The 10,086-nt window shown below is 41.1% G+C and overlaps 1 protein-coding gene across 1 annotated transcript in view; it reads right to left on the reverse strand.

Moving 5' to 3' along the window:
- Positions 1-7,451, reverse strand: part of LOC125480990 (RNA exonuclease 1 homolog) — a 49,633-nt gene extending 42,182 nt beyond the window's left edge. Inside the window, exon 1 of the mRNA XM_048613920.1 lies at positions 5,413-7,451. Within this exon, the coding sequence (XP_048469877.1) occupies positions 5,413-5,578 (166 nt within the window). The 5' untranslated portion in view covers positions 5,579-7,451. The remainder of the gene's footprint in view (positions 1-5,412) is intronic.
- Positions 7,452-10,086: the final 2,635 nt, after the last annotated feature.

A 10,086-nucleotide genomic window follows, 5' to 3' on the forward strand; every position in this document is an offset into this window, starting at 1 on the left:
TATAGACAGGGTAGATCATAAGAATCTCTTCCCAATGGTAGATGTGTCTAAGACCAGAGGGGATAAATTTAAAGTGAGGAGGAAGTGGTTTACAGGAGATCTAAGAAATAATTTTGTTCCCCACCCACAGAATGGTAGAAATATGGAATGTGCTAAAGTGGTAAAGGTTGATACTCTCAACATTTAAGAACATATGAGTACTTAAAATGCCAGTAGGTTGATAACTAAATGTAGGTAAATGGGATTAGTGTAGTTTGGTGTTATTGGTCAGCACAGATATGGTGGCCTGAAGGGCACGTTTCTACACTTTATGACTCTATGACAAATTTTAAAAAAGCATTGAGGATTAGGGCTTTATAAGTACAGGCATAGAAAACAAAAACAAGGAAGCCATGGTAAATATTTGGAAATTCACTGGTTAAGCCTCAGAATTGTGCTCACGGCAAGTTATATTTGTAAAGAACAAGTTGAAAGAGTGATGGAGGCAGATTCAACTGCAAATTTCAAACAGAAGTTGGACAGATTCTTGAAAAAGAAATAGAAACTGCAGGGCTACCAGGATTGGGGCTAATTGGAAAGGTTTTCCAAGTGTTGAAACAGGTGTGATAAGTTGAATAGCCTCCTTCTGTGCTGCATGATTCTGTGGAGTCGATAAATAAAATGACCAAGACACGAAAATAAGTTCTGCAGCTTTCTACAGCATTAGACACAGCACGCATTTAAGATCCTGACAATTTATGATCAAACAGTTACTATTTGTATTGCCAAATAAATACAGGTCAACTTGACATGTAGCTACTGTGACAGATATTACAAAACACTGCTTCCAGGAGATCATAGCTAAAGAAATAGATTTTGTTTGTGTACTACCTTTCACAATCTCAAGATGGCTCAGAAATAAATACTGTTTTAAAATATGAGGTCTCCCTTCTAGGACAGAGGTGGGAGAAATTTTCTCTCTCAGCAGGTTCAGACTAGAACTCTAACACAGAAAGCAATGGAGGCAGGGTCCTTTTAAGTGGGAGGGGAGTAGATTTTTTTGTTACATAAGGGAATCAAAGGTTCAGTAATAGGTGGGATTGCAGAATCCAAAACACACACACACCAGGCATGGTCTTACTGAATGATTCAACCCCTTGTATATGCTGTATGGCCTACTTATACTCCTATTTTGTACATATGCATGTATATATTCAACAAGACATCAAAAGAACAATGGAATTTTCACATTGAACTAAAAAGGTAGACAGGGTTTTGGTTTAATATTGAAGATGGTAGCACAGCAGCAGTGCAGCGTGAGGGTTCCTACCGGAGTTCATCTGCTCCATTCGCTTTTAATTTTTTTTTCTTTCACCATGTTTTTTTTTCTCACGTTAAACTTCTTGCCTTCTGTGGAGAGTGAGTTTGTGCAATGCAAAGGAGATCAGCGCAGAGGACAGTGAGCTCAGCGCAGTGGAGTCCAGTCATCATGGGGCAAGTGAGCCCAACATGGCGAAGAGTGAGGTCCCCCGGCATCTGTAGCCATGGCGAAGAGCAGGCAGCCCTAGGCGGCTGCGGCAGGAGCAGGCAGCACGTGGCAGGAGCAGATTGAGTACCGCCCGGTCTGGATGCGAGGCCCGGCACAGTCTGCCTAAAGGACTGTAATGCTGAACTTTTCATTTCTTTATTTTTCTAATTTATTCCTACGATCCTGTATCTAGGTACCTTTGTACCTAAGATGCTGCCAAGTGGAGACTTGGTAAACTTTTCACTGCACTTATTGGAGTACATGTGACAAAAAACCTCATTCTACTTCCAATCTGGCAAGCAGCCCTTAGGGCATTGCAAACCCCTAATACTACACTGAAGAGTCAGCCTACGCTATGTTCAAACCTTTGAAGTGGGCTGACTCCACAGATCTGTAACAGAAAACAAACTGTCACCATTTAGCCTTGAATAACACTAAAGCATAGCTTTTTAGTTCTCTAGAAACTTTGAATTTTTTTTTACACTTATTATTTCTACAGTCCCTTCAGCTTCACATATAGACTTAGAAATAAACTAAGGGCCTGTTTCCACACTGTAGGGATTCTAATACAAATACTAATACTCTCACGTAGCCAGTTACAATTCCAGCTAATGTTATTACTGGACGAAATCAGATCTCAGTCTGATAAATCATACTGATTAATTAAAATTTTTAAGGTCTTTCACCAATACAAACAGACATTGGTGCAGATTCAAGTTTAACAATGAATAGAACTTTATTATGCAAAAGGAATGAAGATAAAATAGAAGAAATCAAACTACTTATAGATAACACAAGTTTAAAGATTTCAAAACACAATAAATTACAACCCCATTAATCTTAAAAGTAGTTCTTTACAGTACTCATACCAGAGAAAATTCCCTGGTCTCTCATCTTTTAGGGCCTAATTTTACTGTGGCTTCAATGCCCCACCTGGAGAATACCATGATTTATTCATGGCACCTTCACACAACTAAGCTTAGATTTTCTCAGCTTCAAGAAGCTTCAAACACTTCTGGTCTAGACTTTTTAAACTAAAGTCCTCACATTGAGGTAACAAAATCTTAACAGTCCTAAACTATCTCAATTTATCAGCAACTGTTTTACACATCCAGCTTCAGCCAAGACGTTTGTAAAACTGCACTAAAATGAATGAAAAAGTCTTTTTTCCAAAGTTATGGGTATTTACTCCAAGCCCAAAAAATTCAGAATCTTCTATATGAGAACCCAGTGCACTAGACTGTTTACATGTAAGCTTTCCCAATGTAATCAAAACCCCTTTATTCTCGGAAAAGCCTCTCTCTAATAATGTATTTTAAAAGAAATCACCGTGGCTACGCAAATACTTACAAGTTAATCAATAATCCCCAGAGGCACAGACTAAAATCCACAAACCACTGGCTAAAATATAAACTCTAAATGATATTAAAATATATATAAATCACACATCTTACATCAAAATCCTTACTTTTTATCATGCTACAAAAATCATTATCTGCAAGTCGTTGGCTGAGGACAATGAGTCACAATCAACATCAAGTGGAAAAGTGCTCAAGAAGTGACCAAAGAAATTACACATGTAATATGTTTGACAAATCAAACTGAATTTCTTGAAGTGACCAAGTGGGTTGGGGAGACAAGTAAACGTAGTGCACGTGGAATTTCAAGGGGATCCCATAAAACATTTCAGAAGACTTGTACAAAATGTTCAGGTGTATATATGGTATATCAGGGAATATCAAAAGAACAAGAGGTTTGTTGAAGTGAAAAAAAAATTAGATTAACAGAGGCTGCTCAGATTGGAAGTCCCAGATTTCAGAGATCAACACTGCAATTATTTTTCTTTGCACACAAATTGTTTAGATTGGAATATTGGGAGAAGAATATCAACTTTTAATGATAACATGATACAGAAAGGCAAACAATAAAGTAGATTGTAAAATATTTCAAGGATGCAACAAACAAAGACTACTGATAAAATTTAATATGGAGAACTGTGTGCAATAATTATTATAAATATATTTTGTTTTCCTCAATACAAGGATTATTAATTGTCAAATACCATCACTGGAGTTAATACCTCAGAATTTCAGTAACTAAAATGGTTTTAAACTAGGGGGGAAAAAAAAGACATAAAATGGTCACCAGCAATCAACTGACCAGAAGTTGGCCAAGTCACAAATGACTTACAGGGCTGGTTAGCTCAGTTGGCTAGATGGCTGGTTTGCAACATAGAGTGATACCAACAGTGTAGGCTCAATTCCTGCATTGGCTGAGAAAACCATGAAGATCCCACTTCATCTACCTTGAGATGTGACGATCCCCAAGTTAAGCTACCACCAGTCATCTCTCTGTAATGCAACAGTGGGACAATAGTGACTTTACCTTCTACCGCTGGACTATGTGGCCCAGGTTCAAGTCCCACCTCCTCCATAAGGTAGCAAGAGTCGTTCTAAGGTAGTGATGGCTCATGGATAGGACTGCTGCTCACAGCACCAGGGTTCAGTTCCAGCTTTGGGTGGATGACTGTGTGGAGTTTGCCACTTCTCCCCATGTCTGCATGGGTTTCCACCAGGTGCCCCATTTTCCTCCCACAGAACAAAGGTGGCCAGATTATCTGGCCACGTGTCCGTTGTGTTCAGGGATGTGTAGGTTAGGTGAATTAGCCATGATAAATGTGGGATTACAGGATATGGTAGGGGTGTGAGTCTTGGTGGGACTTCTTCAGAGGCTCAATGGAATGAATGGCCCCCCTTTCACATTGTAAGGATTTCATGATTCTAAGCACTAAAAGATTAGCCAATGGCTGAGAAAAATTAGTGAAGAAAGCCTATCAATTCAAAAGTTAGAAGTAAATAAACTGAAGTTTGAGGTACTTCTTTATACAGATTTGTTGGAAGTATGAAATACTCCGTCACAGGAAGCAGGTAGAGATCATTCCATTTTTGAGGTGAAAAGTAAATACTTAAATCAGAAGTACAGTAAGGACTAAAATAAAGAACTGCAGATGCTAGAAATCTGAAACAAAAACAGAAATTGCTGAAGAAACTCAGCAAGTCTGGCAGCATCTGTGGAGAGCGAGCAGAGTTAGTGTTTCCAGTCCAGGAATGCTTCTTCAGAATGCACATTGTTCATTTTGACCTTTTTGTTACCGTTGTACAAAAAAAGTGTACTTAAAACAGAAAAAGTGATGCACTACAGATAGATTTATCTAAATTTGTGTGGTATAAAGATAATAATTACTGTGAAGTTTGTCTAAATATACAATTAGCCTAATAATGATAGATCATTGATCAAGACATTATAGTTAGATTTGTTGGAAAGGTGGAGGTGATTGCTCACTTCTCAGAATCAAAGAGCCAGTATTCCTATTGTGGTGTGTAATGTTGATCACACCAACAATTGTTGGATCTGGACTAGCTGATAAGCCAAGAAAATGTAACCACAACAAAATCTTAATTTTAAATGTGTATTTTGAGGTCAAGTTACATGGACGTTTAAATTTTTTTTTAAGAGAATGTGTCACACCCTTTTCATTGACAACAGTCAGTTACTGCAAAATAGTTACATAAAAAGATAAACACACAAATTCACCTCATAATACAGGTTGCTCTGTTTTGTCGTTGGAATTAATGGTGACTCCGTAAAAAAAACACTTTAAAAGCTATTACCGAATAACACAACCCAAACACTGAAGCGTGTACAAGGAGGAAGGCCCTCCCACTTCCCCAAAGGGAAAGTCTGTTGAATAATCCAGTTTGGGCACAGCACCTACATGAAGACCACTTCACAGACACAGAATAAAACTGAATGACCCTAGCACCAGGTATAACCAAGGAGGGTTCATGAAGGAGATCAAGGCTCCACGACAAGACAGAGTAGGAAACCAGTTGCTGCCGACTCACCTCGGTCGGCTGCTAGACACTGCCCGTCTCCCTCCGACTTCTCCCTGGGCTTCTGGCTGCGGTGCCGAAAGTGACAATAAGGCCGGTTGCAGGAGCCGCCATCGCCGCTACCGCCGCCGTAAAACGGGCACTCGATGCTGCGGAAAAACTCGGTGGAACGCAGCATTGTGCACTCGGGTCCCGGCCTCGGGGACAAGGCATAATCCCCGTCCCCGCAGAGAATAATGGTTTGGTGGAGGCGGGGAGGGCAGGTGAAATTGGAATCAGAAGTTGGAGCGGCCTTCAAGCTCCGGGAGATCCTCTCCTCTCACCCACTCAACACCGCCCGCCGCCATCTTGGTTCCTGCCAGGCTCTGACGTCAGAGGCCTACCCAACAACAAGGGCATTTCGGAGCCGTCGAAAGGGAAGAAATATAAGAACAAAAATCATACTAATATAGCACGTCTCACCACCCCAGAGGGGTTCCTCGGGGCCCTCTACGACAGTGAAATACTTTTAAAGTCCCTGTTTGGGAGCACGGCAGCCAGTTTGCGCACAGCAAGCTCCCACAAGCTTCATGACCAGCTGCCAGAACAGAAAATGCTGGAGAAACTCAGTTGGTCTGACAGCACCCGTGGAGAGAGAAACGGACTTAACCCTTTGGGTTGGCGACCTCACGACCAGATAATCTGTTCCTTCCCTGCGATGTTATTTGGAGGACATGCATAGGCTTCTTTTCACACATTCGTGCCACATGGGCATCACTGGATATGCTGGCATTTATTGCCGGACCCTAGTTACTCTTGAGGAGTTGGATCTGCAGTCCTTGTGCTGAAGGTAGACTCACAACGCTGTTAGGGAGGAAATGACAGGATTTTGAAAGTGAAGGAACACTGATATATTTCCAAGTCAGGATGGTGAGTGACTTGGGGGACAATTTGCAGATCATGGTGTTCTCATGTATTTGCTGCCCTTGCCCTTCTAGATGGAAATGGTCGTGGGTTCAGAAGGTGTTGTCTAAGGATCTTTGCTGAATTTCTGCTGTGCATTTTGTAGATAGTACGCACTGCTGTTACCGAATGTCAGTAGTAGATGTTTGAGAAATGTGAGAGTGGATGTTGTGCAATCAAGCAGGCTGCTTTGACCTGGATATTCATAGAGTAACACAGCACAGAACCAGACTGTTCAGTCCAATTCGTCCACGTCAACCAACATCCTAATCTGACTTAGTCTCATTTGCCAACATTTGGCCCATATCTCTCTAAACCCTTCCTGTTCATGTACCCATCCAGCTGCCTTATAAATGTAATTGTACCTGCCTCTGGTAGCTCATTCCATACACGCATCACCCTCTGCATGAAAAAATTAACCCCTCAGGTCCTTTTTAAGTCTTTCTGTTCTCACCTTAAACCCGTGCTGTCCAGTTTTCGACTCTTGGTTTGTGCCTTATGGATGGTGAACGGGCTTTGGGGAGTCAGGAGATGAGTTACTCACTGCACTAGCCTCTGACCTGTTCTTGTAGCCACTGTGTTTATATCGCAAGTCCAGTTTAGTTTCTGATCAATGGTAACCCCCTGGATGTTCATAGCAGGGGATTCAGTAATGGTAATGCCATTAAATGTCAAGAAGTGGTGTTTAGATTGGCCTTTATTGGAAATGGTCATTGCCTGATACTTATATCAGGGATAACACACAGGTCATCTTCAAAATCATACTGTGGACCTTTAAATGTCTAATTAAGATAGGCTTTGAAATGTAACAACCCATTGAAACAATGGCTGTCAACAGGGTAGCACACCCTTACAATTACAGTGGAGTGTCAACCTGGACTTCTGTGCTCAGCTCCTGAAGTGGGAATTGAACACACAACCTCTTCTGATTCCAAGCAAGTGTGCCTCCAATTGAACCATGGCAGACACAAAGAAAGACAACATCGTGTTGTGTACCATAGATTCATAGAGTCAAATAGTACAGAAACAGATCCTTTGGCCCATATCTCCACAAAGCTATCCTATTCATGTACCATCTTCAACATTTCTTTAATAAAATTATTTGTTCTATTTGTTCTCCGCGTTTGATATGATTGTTAATATCATGGAAGTATTTTCTTGAAAGCCTAATTCTGTTTCTCTTTCCACGGATATTACCTGACCTGCTAAGTACTTCCAGCATTTTTACACATGTTTATATTTCAGATTTCTGGTATCAGCAATACTTCTGCAAAAACATGAAGGAGGTTTTTAGGGGTGATGTGCTGTAGGGGTTCACAGTTACATAACAGTATACATACAACTAGACTGCATCATCGGTGATGTCAGATCACATGGGATGTGGCCTCTTAGAAGATTCTGATGCAGTGCAGTTCAGCCCAGCCCAATGATGCCAATGTATATAATGTATACAGTTAATAAACTTTTGTCAGTTTTCACAAGCATGCTGTCCAGTCCACATTTGTCTAAGCCTCCCAGAACCTGCATGTGATATTTGTGGTGCCAGTCTGCAAGCCCTTAAGAAGGGACCCCAGCTAACAGTGACAAAGGGTGGGAAAATGAAAAGCCTTTATCGCTAGAACACACTTGAAAACAGCACCTATAGTAATAGTCAGAAAAGTTCACCAGCTGCTGATAGGAATTGCACAAAACAAGGGAAAAATCCTTTTCCCAATTTCTTAGACAAAACAGAGGGCTTTAAACAAGTGCAGATTTTAGCTCCAGAAAGATGAGGAGGGTATTTTAAAGCATTATGCCGCAACAGAGAACTTGCAACTCCAATTCAAAAATTTAACTAAAGAATAGTCAGGTCAAACAGTGTCAAAGACATACATGATTTGCCTTTCCTGGTTGAGGTCACAAAATCCAAAGGACGACTTTTGGAGTTTGGACGTTATGGTCAATGGCTACTGGATAAATTTCAAATTAGATACTGGAGCAAGCATGTCAATATTTTCTAACTGAGTACAATAGCTAAAGCCTGAGTTCCTCCAGAAATCAACTTCACAGTACAGGGGTATTCAGCTGGAAGATATATGACAGAAATACTTTAATTCAGAATCAGGTGTGATCATTATTGAGCTGGACAACTTTCTTGGATATGCAACGTATCTGCATGGTGTTGGAGCTACAAGGGCAAATCAGAGAAATCCAATTTAGAGTTACCAACTCACAGGGTGGAATAGTGAGGCAGTATGGTAGTGGTCTTGAGAAACTGCAAAAGGCTTATCATGCATTAGGGCCAAATGTCAAACCAATATGTTTGCTTACACTAAGAAATATCCCACAATCCCTCTTGAAAGAGGTTAGACAAGAAATTGAAACCATGCTACACCAGGGATATTATTGTTGGTAACACAACCTACCCATTGACGCTTAGGCATGGTTCCTGTACCCAATCCTAAGGCTGTTTAAGTATCAGTGTGAATATCATACAGCTGAACAACACTGGAAAAGAAGATTACCCAATGGCATCTGTGGACAACACGTTGCCAAGCCAACAAGGAGCTCAGCTTTTACTCAGCTGGTGCCAATAGCAGCTTCTGGTGGTTACCATTAGAAGAGCAATCCAGATTATTGACAGCTCTTTGAGCATTATTGTTTCAGCCAGCTACCATTCAGAGTTGCCATGCTGCCTGAGATTTTTCATTGTACCTTAATCTTGTAAGGGCTCAAAGGGTCACAGATTGTGTGGACAATAACCTTATTCGTGAATCTAACACTTTGGACCACAATAGGGTCAGAGCAGTATTGCAGTGCTTGCAGGCCATAAACCTTACACATAATCATAAACGCAAGTTCTCTAATCCCGGTATCATCTTTTTAGGCTCTATTGGTCGTATATTTGATGCCAAGGCTGACCCTTGGAAGACCAGAGCCATTAAGGACTCCCATCCGCCCTTAACATTTCAGATCTTCATCATTTCATTGGTAGAAGCAACCTGTTGATGAAACTTCCAGCATGTTGCTAGCAGGTAGCTAGAGACAAATCTGCATGTTTTTGCACCTTATTAATAATAACTTGCTTGAATTAACTTTGCATCCTGAAATAACACAACTGAGGAGTTGTGTACCCAGAGAGTTGTACTTCTTCCTTGACTACAGGGTAAGTACTTGCTGCTTTGTCATTCTAGTGATACAGAATTAAATGGAGAGTAAACACCCCTGTGTTCCAAGACAACAAAAACAGAAATTGCTGTAGAAACTGAACAGATCAGGGACTGAACAGAAAGCCATTCTGATGAAGAGTCACCAGACTTGAAACGTTAACTCTGCTTCCTTCCCACAAATGCTGCCAGACCTACTGAGTTTCTGCAGCAATTTATGTTTGTGTTTCAAATCCTGCAGTTCTTTGTTGTATTTTATACTGTGTTCCAAGTACAGTCTCTGCCTCTCAGCAGAGAAAGACAACTTGTCTCCCTGGGCCTTTTTCAAGCCCACCTAGCATACAGAAATCAGGGGGCTACTTCTGGTTGAAGGGCTGATTTTAGCACACACAACAAAGGAAGGGGTGCCTATGACTGAAGGGCATGGAGCCACAAAAGCAATAAACAGGAAGTCACAGTATCTGCACAACATGGAACCGCAATCGTGGTGAAGGGGAGCTATGGATAAGGAAAGCAAAGGTGTGCTGCCGTCAGTTTGGGAGTGTACTGCAGCCAATCAGAGGGAAATGCAGTGTGTGTGTGTGTGTGTGTGTGTGGG

Source organism: Rhincodon typus, chromosome 29 (genome assembly GCF_021869965.1).
Source record: "Rhincodon typus isolate 14 chromosome 29, sRhiTyp1.1, whole genome shotgun sequence".
In the NCBI taxonomy this organism is placed as follows: domain Eukaryota; kingdom Metazoa; phylum Chordata; class Chondrichthyes; order Orectolobiformes; family Rhincodontidae; genus Rhincodon; species Rhincodon typus.